General features: G+C 41.1%; 1 protein-coding gene across 1 annotated transcript in view; it reads left to right on the top strand.

Moving 5' to 3' along the window:
• The window catches only part of PCSK5 (proprotein convertase subtilisin/kexin type 5), a 299,090-nt gene extending 277,756 nt beyond the window's left edge, over nt 1-21,334 (top strand). The window contains exons 28-37 of the mRNA XM_077816394.1: nt 5,653-5,736; nt 6,347-6,542; nt 9,411-9,628; nt 10,706-10,942; nt 11,517-11,747; nt 13,869-14,046; nt 14,491-14,708; nt 16,972-17,072; nt 20,084-20,270; nt 20,925-21,334. Of these exons, the coding sequence (XP_077672520.1) occupies nt 5,653-5,736; nt 6,347-6,542; nt 9,411-9,628; nt 10,706-10,942; nt 11,517-11,747; nt 13,869-14,046; nt 14,491-14,708; nt 16,972-17,072; nt 20,084-20,270; nt 20,925-21,334 (2,060 nt within the window). The remainder of the gene's footprint in view (nt 1-5,652; nt 5,737-6,346; nt 6,543-9,410; nt 9,629-10,705; nt 10,943-11,516; nt 11,748-13,868; nt 14,047-14,490; nt 14,709-16,971; nt 17,073-20,083; nt 20,271-20,924) is intronic.
• The last annotated feature ends 1,663 nt before the right edge of the window (nt 21,335-22,997 follow it).

Here is a 22,997-nt window from a genome sequence, read left to right as displayed (position 1 = left end):
GTGAAGCTGAAAATATTTATAAATTGCTTGCCTTTACTGATGAAGGAAACAAGAATTAACATGGTATTGGGGCAGATTTTGGCCCTAATGGAAGCTTACATGTGTGACATTTTAGTTTCTGCAAAATCATCCAAGCTCTGAAGGTCTGAAAAAGTTTTTTTTGCATTTTTTTAAACCAGCAGTGAAGTAGTAAACATTATCATCAATGACAGGTTTCAGAGTAACAGCCATGTTAGTCTGTATTCACAAAAAGAAAAGGAGTACTTGTGGCACCTTAGAGACTAACCAATTTATTTGAGCATAAGCTTTCGAGAGCTACAGCTCACTTCATCGGATGCTTACTGTGGAAAGTACAGAAGATCTTTTTATACACACAAAGCATGAAAAAATGAGTGTTCACCACTACAAAAGATTTTCTCTCCCCCCACAAACCCACTCTCCTGCTGTTAATAGCTTATCTAAAGTGATCAGCCCACCTTGATTATCATACACATTGTAAGGAGAGTGATCACTTTAGATAAGCTATTACCAACTGGATAGTGGGTTTGTGGGGCGGGTGGGGAAAAAACCTGGATTTGTGCTGGAAATGGCCCAACTTATTATCATACACATTGTAAGGAGAGTGATCACTTTAGATAAGCTATTACCAGCAGGAGAGTGGGGTGGGGGGAGAGAAAACCTTTTGTAGTGGTAAACACCCATTTTTTCATGGTTTGTGTGTATAAAAAGATCTTCTGTACTTTCCACAGTATGCATCCTATGAAGTGAGCTGTAGCTCACGAAAGCTTATGCTCAAATAAATTGGTTAGTCTCTAAGGTGCCACAAGTACTCATTATCATCACTAATCTTCAGAGTAAACATTCCATATATACGAATAAGGGCAGTCCACGCTTCTCTCTGACTGACCTATTATTTCAGGCTGTCTGCTGAATTAGCAAACGTCATTGCAATAGTGGACATCTGGCTCACATATTTAATGTTTTCTTTGCAACCATAAGGACTTGAGATTTCAATTTTTAAATGAAAGCTTAGATTCCAGAGCACAAGGAGGAATCCTCCAGATACAGGTAACAGCTGGCCAAGCAGCCATGAGCTGGTCTCATTTACTGCTTGGCCTAACATAACTATTGAGGGGTACAGTAGGTCAGAATGCAAGGCTAACAGCCAGAGCTTGCAATTCTTTTTGTAGTCTCATCACCCTTTTTACTTCAAAGATACAACTCCTCCACTAAATATCTAACTAATTCTACCACTTCCTTACAGAAGAATTCTACTTGCCCACATGCCCAGAATGAGTAAGTAATGGGTCAGTGACAAGTAAAATATTACTGTGTGGCAGAACTGGCCATCTGGTTTCTCATTATCATCAGAGCAAAGGCCAATAAATACATTTTGTCCCTAGGCTAGTACATTTTCTTGACAACTTTTCAAGACTGTTCTATGCAAAAAAAAAACATTGGTCCCATCATGGCAGGTGCTGTGGGTCTACCACAAAATCTTCTGCGGTATATTTACTTGTTTTGAAGGATATTTAGGGCATCACCCAGACTATTGTTTTTTTCAAAATGAGGATCCAACTGCTACTATTAAAATAAATGGCAGTTTTGAAGCTGGGAGAACTCGATTCAGAATTCATACAGGCCCAATTAATTATAAGCTTTTCATATCGGTGCTAGGAAGAGAACCCTCAAGTTGAGTGTTTAAGTATTTATTTCTGACTGGAAAGTTATAAGCTAGAGTGACTGGACTATAGAAATTTTCTTCTATGTCCCAGGCAAAATATCGTAAAAGCTTAACTGCTTGTGCATATTCCCCTCTGGTGGAGACTGTAATGTATTGCAAAGGATGACTGTCACAAATGTTGCCAAGAAAAAAAAACATGAAACTGTAATCTTGATCGCTGAAATATTTAATTGTAAATGAAAGTTGGTATTTCTTAATTGTAAACAGTTAAATGTTTTCAAGAAATTTCTCCATAAACATTTCTCAGCAGTTATTAGTCTCTGTCTTAGCCTTATCTAATTGCTATTTATTATTTATGTTACCCCAAGTCCTCAGTCAGGATTAGGGCCCCATAATCTTGGAAGTTGCTACTACAGCTATATTTCTGTTTTCCTTTTTTCTCTTCATAACTGGTATTAAATGACAACACTTAACAGTTTGCCCTGTCTACAGAGAGGTTTTCAAAGGAAATAAAATATAAAAGACATCAGTGCATATGTGGCTGCTGAGAAGTTACATAACATTTTGTATTCCATCTTGATTCAAGAAAATCTCAGACAATTTCTGTGGGAAATCATTGTAGCCTTGAGAAAGACTGAAAGTGCTAAAAAAGGATAAATAGAATGACCTTAGAAATGCAAATGCAATAGATTCCAGAAACAGATGGTATTCAGTTCATGTGAGGTTTCTGAGGTAAATAAAGTGAGAAACATTCTTAGTTAACAACATGGCTACGGAATATATCAACAATTCTTCATGATGATCACAGTGTGGCTAATGTGGGGCTTACTTTAAAAAGAAGGAACCAAGAGAGATGAGAGGATTTGCAGACCAGTGGGTGTCACCTCAATATAAGAAAAAATGATACAGTATATTTAAGGATAGGAGAATAAAAAGCCTGAAAAAATATAACCCAATAGGATCACTTCATGTAAGAAAATCATACCTAACATTTTCAGAGTATTTTTTAAAAAATACTAAACAAACATGGCCCAATAAACACATTTTACTTGGTATTCTGAAAAGGGCTTGTTCAAGTCCACAATAAAACATTAAGAAAGTGAATAACTATGAACAGAAGGGGCAAAGTCTTATAAAAAACCAATTGTAGTGAATTGCTGCTCCTCAAAATGAAGAGGAGTCATGAGTGAGGTTCTTAGAGGTCTGTCAAGACCACTATAGTCTTAACGATTAGGGAAGCTAGAGTGAAGTTTGCTGATTTCTTTAAGTTGTTTTGATTAGTAACATCCAGGCAGTTGAGAGAGACTCCAGCTGGCTTTTAAGTGTGCTGGGCAATCTGACAGCTTAGATAAGTGTACAATAATATATACTGTTAAAAGTTAGAATTTCATAGACGGTAATGGGACTGAAATTGCAAGCCCCTCAGAGAAGGAATTATCATACACAGCCCAGTGGAACATCTGCCCCAGTGTGTAGCACAAAACAAACACAGAAGCTGCTTGGGTGTGAGACAAGACCAAGGTAACCCTGTATAAGTGTAAGATCAGTAACCAAGGATCTTGAAGTCCTACTGACTGCCAAACCCAGCTTTTCAGGGCCTAGCTCAAAGAAACAAACATTGCCTTTCAAGGTTATATAGTAAGGCTTCCTGAATCCTAGACTCTATATAAACCTAACTAAAATGAATAACTCTATGAAGCTAAAGTTTGAATCATAAAGCTTTCCCCATACCCACCCTGCAAAAGGTTTACCTACCCCTGACTAGCCAGTTTCAGTGTATTACAGTCCAGTTCTCTTATAGTGTGTTGGGAGAGTAGCTTAATCCATCACAGCTGGTCCAGCCCTACTACTCTGACAGTGCATGCACTAAAGGCATACAGCTGTGGACTTTCCTCTACTCACGGAGAGATAGTTAACACTCTCCCAGCCAACCTGGGAGGAGAGCTAGGGATAGGGATAGAAAACAATATAGTGTTTGCTGATGGTATATAGTACTGAGCTCTGTTTCGGGCATCATACCTTTGCTGTTGCTAACAAGGAATATATCTGGATAAGTACAAGGAGGTTGGTGAGAGGTATGATAAACTAAGACTATTAAAACTGGAAAGAAGAAAAGTTAGAAGGGATTTAATCTAGTGTTTAAGATTATAAAGGATATAAGAAGAACTGATCCATCCCTCTTTGTTTCCTTGTCTCATAATTAAGGTTAAGATTTTGTCAGGGTTATTTTTAGTAAAACTCACAGACAGGTCACAGACTCCTGTAAATTTTTTTTTAACTTGCCCGTGACTTGTATCTGACTTTATTAAAAATAACCGGGGTGGCTAGGGCTGTGGCGGGGAGAAGGAATGACAGCTGAAGCCCCAGGGGTGGGGACTGACAGGCGAAGTCCCCCTGCCATGGGCGTGGGAGGGGCACAGCCCCAGCTCCAGTGGCCGCAGTCACAGGGAGGACGTACAGCACCGGCTCCAGAGCTGGCTGCAACTGCAGGACAGGAGTACATAGTCCTGGCTCTAACCACAGCCATGGGGGCATATCCACGGCCCTGAGAAGCTGCAAGGGAAGCACCCAGCCCTGGCTGCAGCTGCGGGGCAGAGGCACGCTGTCCCAGCTCCAGCTGCTGACAACTGAAGCCTAAGAAGTCAGAGATGTTCAGTAAATATATGTAGGAGGCCTCACGTTCAATCACCCTCTCTGCTTGATTTAGAGAAGGGAGTTGCACTTGGATCTCCTAGTATTACAAAAAGGTGCCCTAGTCACTCAGCTATGGGATATTCTGGAGAAGGACTTTCTCAATCTGTCCTGTTGAAAGTGTTCCACTGTGTCCAAATAATGAATTAGTCATGGGTAGAGGGAATTGAACTTGGGGACATTTACATTAGCTGGAAGGTCTCTAACCCCTGGAGCAAAGGTTTCTCATTCTCTCCTGTTGAAGCTGTTCCACTTTGTCTCAAATATTTCACTAGTCATTGAGCCAGAAAGAGACTCTGAGGGTGAGTGACTCTATAGCCTTCTGGTTACAGTACTCCACTAGGCAGTGGGAGAGCCAAGGTTGAGCCCTTGCGCCAATCACTACATCATTATTTCTACCCAATGGAACTGTTTCAAGAGGAGAGAGCCAGACTGCCACAGGGGCTAAGGTGCTCTTCTGCAATGTAGGTAACCCAAGTTCAAACATCCAGCAGAGGGAGGAATTAAACCCAGGTCTCCTATTGCTCTCACCACCAACCGAGCAGTCTATGCAAACATTACCCCAAATTTCCCACCTAGAGTATGAAGTGTAAGTTTGCAGATAAAAAGATTCCATAAGAGGAACATGAAGGATTCTTCCTAATGGGGAGAACTGGGAGATGATTGATACATGTGAATACATCTCTTTCCAGGCACACCCTTCTTCTCCTTCATATTCTTAATTCACTTCCAAGGAACTCCTAAAATGTGTTAGGGAAAGAATGTAACCAACTAGCATGAAAGCATAATACAAATTATTCATTCAGAAGCAGACCCCTAACCATATATTCCTCCCCTCTCCCCAGATAAAATGAGTCTGCATTTACCTATTTGTGGTCTAAATTCAATGTCCATCCATACCCCCAACCTGAAATTACCAATAACAAGCTAAGCACTTGCAACAAATACTCTAGAACAATGCCAAACTGGATTTGAGGGTGCCCCTTGTGTTTTATTTTTCTACACTAACCCTTTACTGATCAGCCAAGAATATGTGAGTGAATTAAATTTGTCAATTGTCTAATTTCAAGGAATATAACATTAGACTTTTATGGCTGTAAATAGTTAGGTTTTTTAAAATAGCTCTGAGTGAATCTACGTAGAAAAAGCAAATAGGAAAGTTCACAGACTGAATGAAGGTGTGCTACCTACTTGTCCTCCTAAAAGTGCCAATGGTGATCCAGTCCCTACGAAGACTAAACAGTGTAAACAGCAGTTTTTTCCCTCTTCCTACCCAGACTCAAAAAAAAAGTTCCAAAGATGTGATTCTTCATGTAGGACCTGTGATGGAGCTGACAATGTTTGCACTTCATGTCCAGAAGGTAAGTGGCATTCAGCTTCTTTGGGAAGAGTTTTTAGTTGGGTAGGTACTTTGGTACATTATATATTCCCAGGGAATATCTTGGTTAATGGATAGTAGCAGGTTGCTTAATCTAGCAGATAAAGGTATAACAAGATCCAGTGACTGAAGGCTGAAACTTGATACGGTCAGACTGTGAATAAACCATTTATTTTTAGCAGCAAAGGTAATTAGCCATTGGACAAATTTATCAAGGGGTCTGATTCCCCAACCACTCAATCAGAAGTTAAGGGCTTAATCCAGGAATTATTGGGTAAAATTATATGTTATTCAAGATGTTAGCCTGGATGATCATCATGCTCCCTTCTGGCCTTAAAGTCTCTGAATGACAGTTGGCCATGAGACTGGCCTTTTGGGAAAATGGCTTAAAAGAATGTTGCAGTTTTTAAGAAGATGGGGGGAAAAAACCCTAAATTTTGGATTTGCAGGAAATGCAAAGTTAAGGTTCCATTTTTAAAAGAAGAAACCCACCAATATGCTATTGCAGGTGTGGCCACCACAAACAAGATCCCAGAGTTATTTTTTTAAGCCTTCTCAACTGTGCCGTTTCATTGGGATGGGTGTATTGCTAGGGAGATTTCTTCTCGCTGAGACCTGTGTACATACATGCCCTCGAGGGACTTTTGGCGACCTGAAAAGTTGGAAGTGTGAGAATTGCACAGATGACTGTGAAAACTGCTCTGACCCCAGGCACTGCATGAAGTGCCAGTCTCAGCCACACCGGCCGCTCTACCTACATGAAGGCAGATGCTTTCAGGAGTGCCCCACGTAAGTTATCTTGTATTTTTTCCCTCGTTTTGTTGATTTACACCAACTTTCAAGTTTGCTCACTAATTTTTAACTGTGCCACTTGTCTCCATAATTTAGGTCCTTCTAGATCGTACATCATAAACTCCTGTTATGAAAATGTTAATGTACCATTTTGGCCATCAGAAATTATGATGTGCTGAAACAATTTATATGTATACAGTTGGATGAAGTAATTTACTTTGCTTTTGTTAGCAGAGGCTATGTGTGAATGTAAGTAAGCACTAGGTGTGAAATCCTGAAGTCAATGGCAAAACTCCCAGTGATTTCAATGAGGCCAGGATTTCACCCTCATGTAGATCTCCACGTTGACTGAAAATAACCCTTCTCTACCCTCTCCCTTACACCCAAGAATACAGGATAAAAAAGAGGCAGGGTATGGGCACAGAATGGGGGTGTCTGAGGAGTTATGGACTGAAGCATAATCCTGAACATGCAAATGGGGAGCTTAATCATGTACTTCTTTTGGTTTTTCTCCTACTATGCATCAGTAACCTGGCAGCCAAGCAGTAACAAAGGTTCCCATTGACTCCAATGAGCATTGATCAGACCGTAAAGCAGATCAGGTTCCACTGCACTCTATATCCTGCTTATCACTAGTTGCCAAGTGCATGTATGCATAATGCTCTATGCTGTGTAGGATCCAGTCCTTAGAGGCCGCCACTTAGTTTCTTTCTTTTGGGAAAACACATCCAACCCTTTTCCACTGTGATTTACACTAATATATTGGCTGTATTTTCCTACCACGGTTTGCATACTTGCTAACTGTGTTAAATAAATCAGAGCATCAAAGGGACAGATTCTGATCTCATATACACCAGAATGAATCTGGAATAACTACATGAAAGATATAACTGAGATTAGAATCTAGGCCAGTGTGGGTTCTTTCAGCCTACCCGTCCAAACAATAAACTGTAACACACTGATCTCAAAATAATACTGCAGCATTATTACATTAACTTGTGTGTGTTTCCAGAACACATTTCCCACATTTTTTGCATGGAATCATGCAATTTAATTCACATTTTTCATGTACACCTGCTGCATCCCCCCCACTTTTTGCTGCCTTCCAGAGTATCTTACGAGACCCATTCATAACAGGGTTTCAGACATTGGCCTTACTACAACAAAATCAGCCCAAGTGAAGTTTCAAGTTTCAGCCCCTACGATATTTTACATTACATTTATCACCTACCCCCATTTGCAAGGTATCACAGAGAAACAAGGGTGCTCTCATTCAGTTCTAAAGTCTTCCTTTAGAACCAAAGAAAGTACTGTAGTGTGAGGGGAGGGTGTTCTACGTATCTTACTGATCCACTGTTCTCTTGTGACAGAGGCATTTAGAAAGAGTGAATCTGCAAAGCAAGGTGAGCAAACTCACACAACAGAAGAAGAGGGAGGAAGAAGGGATTGGAAGGATATTGAGAGATGATAAGAGAAAAGAAAGGAAGAAGATAGAAACAGGAAAGATGGAGGTGGACTTTCTTCGCTTCTGTTTCCTTCTTTCCAACTTTCCTCTTAATTAACCTCCTTAGCTTTCTTCAGAAAGTACTGCCCCTTGCTCTTTTAAAGCATTCCCTAAAATGCCAATAGAGCACTGGAGAGCACCCCACTGTGTGTAGGCTGCCTGGCTGTACGTGTTAGTGCAAAGTAGATATTCTGCTGGCACTGCTTTCTATGCTCGTTCCTTCCTCAGTTTTAGAAGATGACTGCATAGTTTTGAATTAGTAATTATCGCAGACAGTTTATTGGCCTCACTCCATATATTTTTTTTCAAGATCTTATGCAAAATGAAATGTGCCTCCAGCCTGCCCTTCCATCTCCTTTCATTTATGAGGTATAGGCCAAGCCTAGTGAATATTTCATTATGATTAATCCTTCCAAACCTAGAATGACTGTGGTTGCCCACAGCTGCTCTATGTCAGTTGCTTAAAGTTGTTCTGCTTTCATAGTCCAGGGCACATTCTGTGTAGGATCAGATTATGTCAAAGTTCTGCCACAAACTGCATCACACAGATCCATGCGGGAATCACCATATTAGACATGCTGTCATCTGGTTATTAGAGGAGAGTTAGAGCTGCTTCTCAAAAAGGCTCCTTACCACTTACCTACAGGCTGTATAACACAGGTATCCGTGTGACACACTCCTGACAATAGAATACACTTGCCAAAATTTTTACAGCTTCTTGAGTGACACTTCTTTTGGATGCGATCATGTTTTTCTAGCTCCTCCCTCTTCTCTCTCTTGAACCTCTACAGAGTTGTTGACCTTCCATTGTAATGCCTTCTTCTAATGCAGGAACAGCTTGTCCCTCCTGATGCTGGGGGTGAGGTCTCTCTCTTCCCTGCTCCCCATCCCTCCCACTACTCAGAGGTGTATCTTCTCTCTCCTTGTCCTACCACCATTGGAATGATACCTCTCTTCCTTCTCCTGAACCACTGATATCACTGCTGCAGGCAATGGCTTCTTCCTTCCATATTCTGTGCCTCTCCAGCCTGGGAAGCAGGAGGAGGACAGGAACAGTGGCTATCACAGTGACACCCTGGTGGGCAGAAGGAAAGACTTCATGGGAAACTTTGCTAATACCATGCAGCCCTTCTGGATGCTGGCGACTTTGGTGCTGCTAAGGGATGATGTGGTTTAGTGGGCAAAATATCTTGTATGAGATGTGTGGCACATAGCAGCTGTTTGTGAAATCTGTCCATTGTGAAGCTCCTGATTCACCCAAATACATTTTTATTCTCTATATTTGCAATAAACTGTGCCATCAAACTGTTCCAAAAGTGTGCTCTCTCCTTCTGTTTGTTCTGTTTGTCCTGACTCTCTAGGGGGTATTTTGCTGAAACTGGTACGTGCATCAAGTGTAGCGGATCCTGCAAGACGTGTGAAGGAAATGCCACAAAATGTCAGTCCTGTGAAAGTCCTTTGCTTCTGGAGCAATGGGAATGTAAAAGCTCCTGTTCTGAGAAGCACTTTGCCACTAATGGAATCTGTAAACACTGCCCTGAGATGTGTCAGGAATGCAATCATGAAAGTGCATGCAAAGGTACTGCAGGGAATCCGCAGTGGCATGTATCCACTTGGCTAAGATAAGACCTTGCTGGAAATATATAGCCTGGCAAACATTTGTTGAAAGAGAGAGTTCTCCTGTAGTTAACAAAAATGAGAAAAGTAACTTTAATTTAATTGTTAAGCTACTCAGGATGGTGCTAATGAACACAGAATCATGTGGTAGGATTTTTAACCAGATAGATCTAGGAATGACATATGTTCGGTGTTCCTTTTTCTGCTCTTTTTTGTGTTTCAAGAGATTCCTGCTGGCTTAACTTCATCCCTGATTTAGCATGTTATAGACCTTGGGTCCTGGCTTTCCACGGCCTGGCAACTCAGGTAGTCGTTTACATTGGTACAAGGTGGATGCAAAATGCTACCATTCTAAACTAGTGGCATTTTACACCGACATTACACAGGTGCAAATAGCTACGCAAGATACAGAGCAGTGGAGAATCAAGCCGACTGAGTGTTCATGCAATTAATGATGAGTGAACCACAAAGTTTTGGGGATTCTGTTTAGTTGGGCTGCTCACCCCAAAGTTTGAATGATTGTGTGAATTTCAAGGGCAGGTAAAATTGAGCAACTATCTGTCAACCTGGAAGTGTAAAAGTGGGGGACAGTGAAAGGGAATGAACAAAAAGGTTAAACTACAAGGTTAAAATAAATTCAAAGGTAGAGATCATCTCAACCAATATCTCCATATCCTAATACATCCAGCCTCTGGGGAAATTCAGATCTGGATGCAAATATTCCAGACAGACCCTATTTCAGTAATGAGTTGAATAAAAGTTCAGATCCAAATATCCCTGAACTTTTGAGAAGTTTGGAATTAAATTCAGAGGTAACTTTGCATCATAGGCCCATCTCCACGCAGAGGCTCAATCTAGGTATAGCCTGAATTTTAGTAAAGGCTCTAGCACAATTCTTGTTTTTTATTATTTTTCTGAATTAGTTTGTCCATCCCTAGATGTAATGCAGCAGGTGCTACCTTTGGGTTTTGTTGGTTTCATCAGGAAAAGAAAATAAGCTATTCTTTTGCTTAGCCAGCTGCTTTTCTTTTTTCCTTAGTATGCATGGACCAGTTTTTCTTGCACAATGGGAAGTGTCTGCCGGATTGCCCTTCTGGCTTTTATGCCGACTCCAGGAGCTGCTCTCCTTGCCACGAGGACTGCAGAGAATGTGATGGGCCTGACTCGGATGACTGTAATGAGTGTGCCAGCAGGTCCTTTGTTTTGCACAATGGCGAGTGCTTTGGAGAATGCCCAGAAGGGACTTACTATGAAACAGAGACTGAAGATTGTCAAGGTATTTTTTTTTTAAATGTGGAAACAGTCTTAAGTAGAACTGGTTGAATAGTATTAAAAGTGTTTGGGGTGTTTAATATATTTACCATTGATCCTGAAAAAGCAAGGCATCAAAATGTGCCAATGACATGACTTTATTTAGTCTAGTCAAACGAGAGAAGACTGAGAAAGCCAAGAGGGACTCAACAAAGTTAGGTGAATGGGCAACATGGGAAATTTATTGACAAGTGCAAAGAAATACACATGGGAAGTAATAATTAGAACTACTCATACACATTACTGGTTTCTAAATTATAGGTTACCATCCAGGAAAAAGACTGAGCATCACTGGGGATGGTTCAGGGAAAACCACTGCTCAGTATGCAGTGGCAATCAATAAAGAAAGTAAACTGTTAGCCTATAGAAAGAATGGGATAGGAAATAATACTTAAACAAACACACAAACCTTTCTCCAGTTCCCTGAATGAAAATATTCCCCTGGGTTTATGTTCGCAACTTGACAAATTAAAACTACTTAAAAAGAATCTGAAATGAAAAAAAAAAGTGGTGAAATACTTGCTGTTTGTACATTTCAGAGTGTGACAGGACATGTCAGATTTGCTCCTCCTCCACTGCCTGCCTTACTTGTAAAGAGGGCATGGTGATGAACAGCCAGGGTCACTGTGTGATGTCCAAGTATTGTTCTCTCACTGAGTACCATGATGAGCAGACTCAGACCTGTAACCCTTGTCACAAGAAGTGCTCTCGCTGTACAGGGCCTGCTGAACATCAGTGTCTTAGCTGTCCAAAAAATTGGCATCTTCTCAGTAAGTATCTTGCTCCTGCAGCCAGGTTTTATTTTGTCTTTTCCTTTGAAGATGTGTGACATATGCAGATCCCCATTAATCATGGTGCTTCAAGCTGCACTTCCATTGCTCCTTTTCATGAAATGTCAAGATATTTGATCATGGGATCCATATTTCAACAGGCTGAAGCCAATCTGAACATTGCAAGTCCAGTATGACAGGTAGCTTTCAGGTGTTTGTGCCACAATGCACACATGCCTGTTGATTCTTTGGAGCTAGTCAAGAAAATCTCTTGACCATATGAGCCAGCCCTGGAGTTTGGGCAGATATGTAGGTTTGGACCTGACAAACTTTGAGGCCCAAAGCAGAACTTCTAACCATCACAACACTTTATGGCTAGCAAAGAACTAAAACTTTTCTGTTACCTACTCTCTGCTTGCTTTCAACTGTCCTTTCTTACAGCTTTGATTACAAGTGGGTGATTTGAAAATCACATTAAGAACCATCTGGGTTCTTTTAGCCCTGCCTGCATATTTTGCAAACACATCTATTTTGCACACATAAAACTCATGTATATATGCAAATGTGGGCTTGTTCAAATGCCTTGGCAGGTTTTGAGTGTGCAATATAGAATATACTCACAGATATACAGACGTAGTTAAGGAGACTTGCTGAAAAATTGTCCCCGGATCAATGGGTCATTCTCTGTTGGACTGCATTTCAAGCAAACTTAACGTTTGAAGTAAAGAACAGAAGATTGGCTTGCCTGAGTAAGGACTGGGTGAATATTGAAAGTCCATCAGGATTTAGTATTTAGTGAATAGGTGCACATAAAAAACAAACAAAAATGAACATTTACAAAGTTCATCAAAGGCCAAATTTCTTCTAAAGAAGTGAGCTTCTGTATCAAAACTAGAGAAACGTTATTGTAAGACCAAATCCTGATATTTATTTATTTATTTGGTGAATTTGTCTCAGGGCAAAAATAAATAATTTTGCAGAGAAATACCATTTTAATCACACGTTTCTTCTTGGTTGTAGTCAGCATAGTGTGAGAATGTGAGAGAGATGTAATAGAGCTGGGCATTAGCTAGCCCCAGGCTTGAATCAGAGTTTCCAGCTCCGAACCAAATTTGAACACTGAATCACAATTCTTTGAGTTTTGGGAAGTTCAGATGTTGATCCAGATTTTGAACCCTCAACTTTGTGAGGGTACAAATCTGAGAGTTTGGTTCAGGCCCCTTTCTACTACAAATGAACAATATCATTTTGCTCATTACAGTTTGTACCTTAGATTGAGATAGCTAGACAGACAACCTGTAGTCCAGAAAGTGGCAAACAAAATATCAAAGAAATAGTATTAGGAAGGAAAAAATCTTCTCTTGCCTATCTGTAACCTGAGTATTGAAACACACAACACAAGAAAGATTATTTCACTTTGTGAGTAGTTTTTGTTCTCCTTCACCCTAATTAACATTGGGTAGGTTGAAGCCCATAGTTAACTGACTCAGCGCTAGCCCTACATTCCAGAATTATGATCTGCTGATTTCCCTCTGAAATCTCAATGAAACATTGTGATATTCATGGTACATTTGACAGGACTGCAAGAGTGTTCTCTCATCACACAAAGCAGCAGCCAAACTGCTCAATTATTCATCGGGATTAAAGCCATTGAGCTATAAAGGCTCAAAATTCTCATAAATCCGATAGATGTGACCAAATATGCATCAAAACTGTGAGCTAGGTATTTAGAATCAAAAGCAGGGAAACCAAGAGATAAATGGTGCTGCAGATGGAGGGATAAAATTTCCTGAAGATTATTGCTTCCTTTGTATATTCTGATATAAACTGCAGATGCTTTTGGTTATTTATTATTATTATTATATATGATAATCACTTGATATCTTTCAGGAATTAAAAAAAGATGCAGTCCCTGCCCTGAGAGTTTACAGTCTATATGAAGCAGAGAAAACAGAGACGGACAAATGAAGGGATGAGAGTTAAAAGGCATAAAAATAATTAATACAGCAGGGCACTCCCTTTCTGGCTCTGCTATAGCATCTGATATGGGATATGTCATCAAGCCTCAATGAGAAGAGAATATTGTATGTGATCCTTTGTTCTTCATTATTCCCTCTGTAGATACAACCTGTGTAGAAGTGTGTCCTGATGGATATTATGTTGACAGTGATGAGGGACGATGTTTCACATGCCACAGCACCTGTGAGACTTGCTATGGAAAACACAACACTCAGTGCCATACCTGCAGATCGGGCTGGTACAAACAGGGAAAGGGATGCGTACAAGCCTGTACAGCTGGGTAAGGCTCCAGGATGGATAGCTAAAAGCTATATTGGACAAAGACCTTTGTTAAGCATGTAGCCTTCAATTCTGCTTTTTTTTTTAGATGAAAGTTTCGCATGTTATTTCTCTACATTAAAGTTGCTTTTTAGGGACAATTTAGGATTTTCCCAGCAAGGAGATATGCTGGGGCGAGATCTCCTGAGTCCTAGTCCACAGGCGTATCTGCTTACTTCGTGACTGAATTTGCCCCACTGTTTAAGAAAGTGCTGCTCTTTAGCTAAACTCAGAGGGTCAAATGGCACATGTGCATTAAAGGGAATACCCTACATCCATTAAGACTGCAGTTTTGCGAAGAAAAGAGTAATCAAGAATGAAATCTTTGCAATAGCTGAGAGGAATGGATCTTTTCTGACCATGTAAACATTTCCATACCTTCACCTCTTCAAAAAACTTCTTTCAGATATTATGCAAACAACTCCATCGGATTGTGCGAGAGATGCCACAAAAGCTGTAAAGAGTGTTTGGGACCTCAGCCCACAGACTGTCTGTCCTGTGATACATATTCCTTCCTGCTGCACTCCAAGAATGAATGTCTCCCCTCTTGCCCTGAATATTATTATGACGATCGTGATACAAATGTCTGTGAGAGATGCCACCCTACCTGCAGCTCCTGCGAAGGTAAGATCCTCCCTTTTGTGCTTCTCTGCCACAAGGGCTTTAAAACATGATCTACTTCTCTCTCCAACTCTCTCTGCTCAAGGTTTTGGTAACACTGTGCAGTAGGTAACTTACATGTTATACAAACATGTTCATTTATGAGAGTTGAACAGTTTTCTAATGATTCTGTATGTGCTTCGCCAAAAGTGTCACTAGACAGATTTTAGAAGTCTGTTGGCTACTAATAATTGTGCTGTAAAACAAGCTTATTGCTGGACTCAGGACTTACTCCACTGTAGTCCCATCAATGGGGCTACTCACAAAATGAGGTACTACTCAAGCTCAGTAAGGGGGTAAGAAGCTAAGGGGCTAAATTCTGATTCCCTTATTCACATTAAGTACTGCCTTACTTTGTGACTAGTGACAGTCCCACTGAAGGCACTACTCTGTGTGAGTCAGGGTTTCAGAATCTGGTTCCAAGTTTTCAGAGATGAATGATTCTCAAAGGACGGGGCAGAAAATGGACAGCTAATGAAATAAATCAAACTAAAAGCACAGAGTTTAGGGTTCAAGGGTAGTAGGACAAAATGTGTATACATATTGTTTTGAAATACAGTCAAATATTTGCTGAAGTTCACCTTGAGGCACCATCCATTTTGTACTAATGCCATTCTAATCCAACCTGGTGCTTGCTTATTTATTTTCAAAAAAAATTATCCCTATCCAATTTTGAGCTGGGCAGTGTTATTCTCCTTGGACTTAGATGGTTTCCTTGTTTCTGAAATGATGGCTACCAGTTGCTATTCTGTAGCTCAGAATGTACTATATAAAGGTTTGCATTGAAGAATGCAGATGGTTAATTGCAACATAATATTTGAAAGCAACTCGTAGAATGAAATGTCACCTTTGATATCTATGAAAATATAGTTGTACAGACAAATTATTGTAATCAACAGCAATATTTTTGGCTTGGATTTGGAATCGGAAATATTGTTATAATTTACAATCTGTCTCCTACACATGATGTTGTATTTGTTTTGCCATTAATACTACTGGGCACAAAGACAGAGAGATTGAATATGAGTGAGCCCACTGGCTAATAATAATCCTCCTAAACAAAAAGTGTATGGCGAGTGAGTAACTGTTGTCATGTAGCCGTGCTGCCCCAGCAGCACCAGGGAGGAACTATGGTTGGAGAATCATGGTTCTTCTCCTGCTCCCCACTTGCTACAGGGGGGAAATAATTTATTTACAGGGGAAACCTGTGAAGCTCTGTTGATTGGCACTTTGAGGGGGAAGAGCCATGGCTCTACCCCGGTCCCTCCCTACTTTCCCCTCCATTCACACACTTACTGAGATGGAGCAGCAGCACAGCCCCTTTCTTGCGCATGGAACCCAGTGCTGTGATCTGGGTAACCCTAATCCAGCAGCACTGGGAGAGGGGGCTGCATGGCCCTGTTAGGCCTAGTGACAATCTAGCCCTTACTAGTTGAGACAATGCTACTAATTTCACTCCTTTATCCACTTCTTCCATTTCTATTTTCTTCTTTTCTCACAGCCATGGACATGGGGGCAAGGGGAACAGTTTTGAAGTCTGATTGGACAGCCCCATTTTCACGTTAATCATGTTAAACCATCCACTTCAATACGACGCACAAGATGTGCATGTAACATTTGTATTTGCCTATTAAACTGTTTGTGTAACAAACCAAGCATGCCAAGTGTTCTGTTAGTGCTTGTCTAAGGAAGCAAAACATTACAGCATCCAGCAAATCATCTGATCACTAATAGGAAAATGGCTCATGCTCTTTTTGCCATATCTGGTAATATTTGTTTCTAGTATTGTTATAGCCATAATCCCAGGAAATGAGAGAGACAAGATAAGTGAGGTAATATCTTTTACTGGACCAACTTCTGTTGGTGAGAGACAAGCTTTCGAGTTACCCAGAGCTCTTCTTCAATAAAACATAGACCTTCACACACACACACACACACACACACACCGCTTGCCTCTCTCAGTAATCGTTTAGCATTTAATGAACTTAAAAATATACACTGAAAACATTTTTGAGCACCCAAAATTCTAACGGCACAATTTTTTTTCTTAATTTATGGCTCAAGCACTTTTCAAATAGACTTCTTAATGCTAAGCATGTTCAGTACTGATACTTGATGACAACAAATGCCCTGTGTAATTGGTGGGAGCAGATTATCATAGTTTCCAAAGGAAGATGATAACTTTTCATATTCCAATATAAAACTGTTGTTTTATTTTCCTTTGAAGGGAAGGGAGCTCTCAGCTGTACGTCCTGTGTGTGGAGTTACCATCTAGCAGGTGGAATCTGCTACTCTGAATGTTTTGCTGGAGAATACAAAGTCGCAGAGGTACTGTCTATACACAAGCATCTTCTCTAGGAAGTATTTACATAATAATGGACTTGAAAACCCAAAAGAGAAAAGCAGAGCAAATAGTGTTTGATCTTGCTGAATTCAAAAGTTACTTTTATTCCCCTCTTGGTAGAGAAGACATGGCTCCAAATGCTTCTCTGAAATGAATGGAATTCCATCCTTGTAAAACAGGATTAAGTCAGACTACAATCAGGGCTTGAGTATGTGCAAAACAGAGGGTATCAAATGAGAGATGACCCCTATAATGAGGGATAGTTGAGATGTGTGGGAATGGGTGCTAGTGTAAGCAGGGGAATGGTCCCGCTATTGTGGGGAACTTTCCTGGCTTCTGCACTCCCTTGGTAAAATGGGCTAGCAGAAGGATCTGACTCCTCGCTCCTACTTTCTTTACCCGGAGGCCTTCCGGCCCATTCTCCTGTCTGGCAGAGTCCTTGTAACCCCAACAAGGCTGGGCCCAGCATTCCTGCGGGGCTTGACCCCCCAGCCTTGTTGTGGTCACCTAGGACAGGGGCTACGGTGTCCCCACTCCGGGGTACTCTCTCTGCACTGGACACTTCCCTGACCCACTGATCATTACATACAATTTAAAGCAAATACAATTTATTTAATCAACAATTAGTTTAAAAAGGAATAAGGAAAAATGGGAAAGGTTAAAGGAAACACATCACCCCGCTCTGTGGCAGGGAACATCACAAACCGTGTCTCTGGAATGTCAGGGCAGTTCACAGTCTGTTCCTTGTAAGTCCCAGGCCTTCTTCTCAGGCCCTGGCTGTGCTGCAGGGATGCTGTGGGTTGATCACTTGCTCTCGTGATGGCCACATGCTCTCAGGCTCTAAGTGGTAGGACCCTTCTTCCCAGTGTCGCCCCGCCCTGTCGGGGTTACCAATCCGTCTCCAAGTCTGGCCTACAGAGCCTCCTGGCTGAGGCGTCTCCCTGTACTGGGCCCACTGCCCAGGGTCCCCCTCGCTCTCCACAGCTGCTCACTGCACTGGGCTCCGGACTGCTCCAGCCCCAGCCACACCACTCTGTCTCAGCACGGCAGGTGCTCTGCCTCCAGCTCCCTGGGCTGCTTCTGTGGCCCCTCTCCTCTGGTTGCTACAGCTCTGCTCCCAGGACAAGTCTGCTCTGCAGGCTGCTTCTGTGACTCTGCTCCCAGCACTGACCTGCTTCTTGGGCTGCTTTTCTGGCCCCTCTGGCTCTGGTTGCTGCAGCTCTCCTCCCAGGGCAAGTCTGCTCTCTCTGGGCTGTGCCTGTGGCTTTGGGGCTGCAGCTCTGCTCCCAGCACAGGGTCTGCTCTCTCTGGGCTGCTTTTCTGGTCCCTCTGGATCTGGCACAGCTGGGCTCCCTAGCTCAGCTCGGGCCCCTCCTTTCTCCTTAGCTCAGCCCCACTCTGTCTGACCCAGGCAATTCCAGCTCATAGGGAGGATGGGACCCTCCTGGCCTCCTGACTCCCTGGTTAGCCTGCCCACCCTGTCAATCAGGCTGACCTGGAGCATTGGCCTCTCCCCATTGTTCCCCATTTGGGGCGGTCAGTCTCAGGGGACTGTCAGTCTCAGGGTCCTGATTTCCCATTGACCCTTCCCTTTTAGTACTGGGAGCTAGCCAACCAAAACAGCCCCATTCTCTGAAATGAATGGAATTCCATCCTTGTAAAACAGGATTAAGTCAGACTACAATCAGGGCTTGAGTATGTGCAAAACAGAGGGTATCAAATGAGAGATGACCCCTATAATGAGGGATAGTTGAGATGTGTGGGAATGGGTGCTAGTGTAAGCAGGGGAATGGTCCCGCTATTGTGGGGAACTTTCCTGGCTTCTGCACTACCTTGGTACTTTGCACTACCACTGAATGTTAGTAAGGGGGCAACAGTCCCCTTACACTAGGCGTTAGAACAGGCATTTCCTTACCTTACCTTTCCTTCCAAAGGATTCCAGAGGAAATGGATTTAATTCACCCTTTCTTTTTTGTTGTATCTTTACCCAGTTGTTCTACCCACCTCAATTATCCTAGCTGTATTACTGAGCGGTTTCCGTCAAGGCTGTGTTATTAAATTATTACAAGTAATTAATAATAATAATTATTATTGTGGTAGAGCCTAGGAGCCCCAGTCACAGACCCGGGTCCCATTGTGCTAGGCACTGTACAAATACAGAACAAAGACATGGTCCCTGCCCCATAAAGCTTACATTCTAAGTAAGTTTCAGAGCTATGCTGTGACTGAATCTGATCTGTGTGTAACTGAGTGCCTCCTATGAGGTGCTGGCTAATGCCTTCAGTTGCCAAGGGCATTCAGCACTTCACAGGATCTGTCCCCCACAAGCCAGCCAATGATAAGAAAGAAGGATAAGAGGGAAAACTACTTGTTCTATCCAGTCATTCTAACACAAGCCTTAGGGATGCAGGTCGGAATCATTTGCCATGTCAATGAAATGAGCTAGGCCATGTGGTTATTTGCTGATTGTCACATTTAAAATAACTATTAAGGGAATTGAGCTGCAATACGCTTAAAGAATGGAGGCTTACATTTTAAAAATACTCCAGAGTTTTACATTACTGTGGGGCCTTGTTTTCAATGTTGTTTTTGTTACTGCTGATGACAGAAGAAATTACAGAAATGTGTGCAGCTCATCAAGAAACTAAATGGAAGCCACTAGTGGCTTCCATGTGTTACAGCTCCTACTCTGTGTCAATTCACAGCGGATATGAGTTGTTACAGCTCCCAGTTACAGTGCCATGGCTCTTTAACTCAAGATGTAGTAGCTCATGCTTTTAGTTCTGGAGGTGTCCCATTCATTCTTTGGTGTATCAGCAAAGATGGTGGCCATCACCTCAACACTATGACTAAATCCCAGTCCCAACAAATTTTGCCACTGATGTCCATGGGACCAGAATCTGTCCCCTCAGATTACAACAGCATAGGATTGCCAGATCCGCGCTGAAACAGAAAAGGAAAGCAAATGTGGTTTGATTTTGTTGTGTATCTCCAGGGAGACGAATCCGAATGTGAAAAATGCCATGATACCTGCGTAGAGTGTAAAGGACCTGGACCCCTCAACTGCACTGTGTGTCCAGCTAACATGAAACTCTACCTAGACGAGGGCCGCTGTGTGAAGTGCTGTGATAGTTCTAATCTCACAGAAACCCAGGAGTGCTGTGACTGCAGTGAAACACAAGGTAGGACTGAGATGAAGAGAAATGCTGATATTTAATGACCTTGTGCCCTGTTGGGTGTTTGTTTTGTTTCTTAAACTGATTTTCTTCTAAGCTGCAGAATTATCATTGCAGAACTTTGCTGCATACAAATCCATTACTAATACACCATTGCCAGAGTATCTAGATACTCTCACTCGCTGCTGCTATTTTAAAGGGTCAGATCCCAACAGACAGCTTCCAAGTCTTCTCAGAGTGTTTCATGATCTGGTTGAATGGGCAATGCTTGTGTAAATAGGTGGCAAACTGAGGCATGCATTTTAAATTCAAGTCAAACTGACCCCTGGTTTCAGAGTAACAGCCGTGTTAGTCTGTATTCGCAAAAAGAAAAGGAGTACTTGTGGCACCTTAGAGACTAACCAATTTATTTGAGCATAAGCTTTCGTGAGCTACAGCTCACTTCATCGGATGCATACTGACCCCTGGTGTAACTCCATTATAGCTACTCAAAGTAGCTACAATGCTTTACCCCAGAGGTAAATTCGGTCCAAAACATTTAAATTGCTAATGGGTTTAAATGTTTTATTATACAGAATACATAAACTTCCACCTAAAACAAAGTCCCCACTTTAAGTATGTCATGGTATTCACGTTTTTTTGGTTGCCTTTAACTTGCAGATGAGTGTGTATTACAGACCATTCTGAACCTACCAGCTCAAAGCAAAGGGAAAACTGCTTTGTTTGTTGCTACCTCCATTTTGCTGATCCTCTGCATTGGAGCCATTGCATTCATCTGGAGAAGATCACAAGCCAAAGCCCAGACAGTAAACAGATGTGGGTACGAGAAGCTGACAGATCACTCAAAACCCTTCTCTTCTTACAAGAGTAACCACCATGAGAGCACCAGCTATCAAGATGATCAAGTGACTGAGTATAAAGACTGGGATAATGAAGACGAAGAAGAGGATGATGATATTGTATATATGAGCCAGGATGGCACAGTCTATCGTAAATTTAAATATGGACTTCTGGAGGATGAGGAGGAAGATGAACTGGAATATGATGATGAAAGTTATTCATTTAGATAATTTTTTATTAATTTGTGTATTTTCCCTCTTCGCTGCCTCTCTCATTACATTAAATCAATTTAGTTAGCTTATAGGGGAATAAAATATTTTTTTCTCTGCATGACGGGGCTCAAGCAGAAATTTATGTTCATGATAATTCTAAGAAAAAGGGATTTTAGCTATACATACTGTGAAAGCAAAGTTGTTTCTAAACTTTTGTTTCCAAAACATTTTATAAATCCTTGATGAGTCTTTTAAGAAGCAGCACTCAAGAAATGGGTTGGCTAAAAGATTCTTTTTCTGCATACTAATGTGTGAAAATAAAATATTTTCCAGTATGTATATGTAAGTGCATAGGTGTATATAAAACAGACACACGTATCCAACTAGCACTTGTCAATCCCTTTTAAAAATATACTGATATAAACAAGACAGGCATATTTATCTACATGATAGATGTCCCTGGGATAGGATGTCACTTAATTGTTTACTTCTGTGTGATTAAAGTTTGTACTGTAGTTCACATTATAATATGTGATTTTTGCATATTTTACACTCTTTTCCTTCCATGGTATTATCCAAAGCACTGGTACTCCCCAAAATCTGACACACTGCTATAACCTTTAAGTGCATTTCCTCAAAGATTTAATATATCAGACATTCAGTTTTAGATAAAATTTGAGGTCACTCTGACCCCATTCCAAGTAGAATGTATTGTAGCCATGACTTGAATGAAACAAAAAGATAAAATATATCTGAAATATATTATATGACATTAACTCCTGATTAATTTTGATCTTAGTGAGTATATATTTTAAGCAATGTTTCATTTTCTACAGACTTATTTGGACTTAGTATAAAGGAGTGCTTAGTCTATAAATATGTATGTGGAAAAATCTGGAGATTACAGAGAATTGTCACAGAACAGACATGAAAGCAAAAGATTTATTAATCCTACTTTTCATATCTATCACAAATGGCTTTGGATGTTCAGATAATAGGAAAGGGAGTAATCAACACTGCACTGAAAAATGTTAAATGAAACAATGGAAGACAATGATTTTTTTCATTATTATAGATTGTATAATTTATTGCATTATATGAGAAGATGCTAAACCTGGTTCCTTTGTTGTGAAAGAATAAACTAAATCTTTGTACAAAAGCATGCAGAGAAGGTTGTTGTTATTCACTAGCAATATGGGCTTTTGGCTAAAACTGTGGATTAGGCCTCAGGAGACTTGCGTTCAATGCCCCACTCTGCTACGAAGTTCCTATGTGATTGTGGGCAAATCACTTACTTTCTCAGTCTCAGCTCCCCAGCTGTAAATCACAGCTAATAATACGTCTCTATCGCATGGGATTGGTAATTCATTAATGTTTGTGAGGGACTCAGATACTATGGTAAGGGATGCCATATAAAAACCTAGATAACGCATTTAATAGTCCCCTTACAATACACAATTGGTGTATAGTACACTTAGAGTATTTTTGGTTAACACTGATAGGAGAGCTTTAGAAATACTTGTGATGACCTGAAGGAAGCTGACTTTCAGTATATTTCCAATATTCTTACTATTGTCATTTACTGGCTGGTTAACAAAACACCTCTGCAGAGCCCATTTCGCTCCTTCACGGTGCACTCATGTATTTTAAATCTTCTCTGGGCCACTAGGTATGTAGTCCC

Source organism: Eretmochelys imbricata, chromosome 5 (assembly GCF_965152235.1).
Source record: "Eretmochelys imbricata isolate rEreImb1 chromosome 5, rEreImb1.hap1, whole genome shotgun sequence".
Taxonomy (NCBI): Eukaryota; Metazoa; Chordata; order Testudines; family Cheloniidae; genus Eretmochelys; species Eretmochelys imbricata.
Note: the sequence above shows the minus strand (reverse complement) of the source record. Positions and strands in the feature narration are given on the sequence as shown.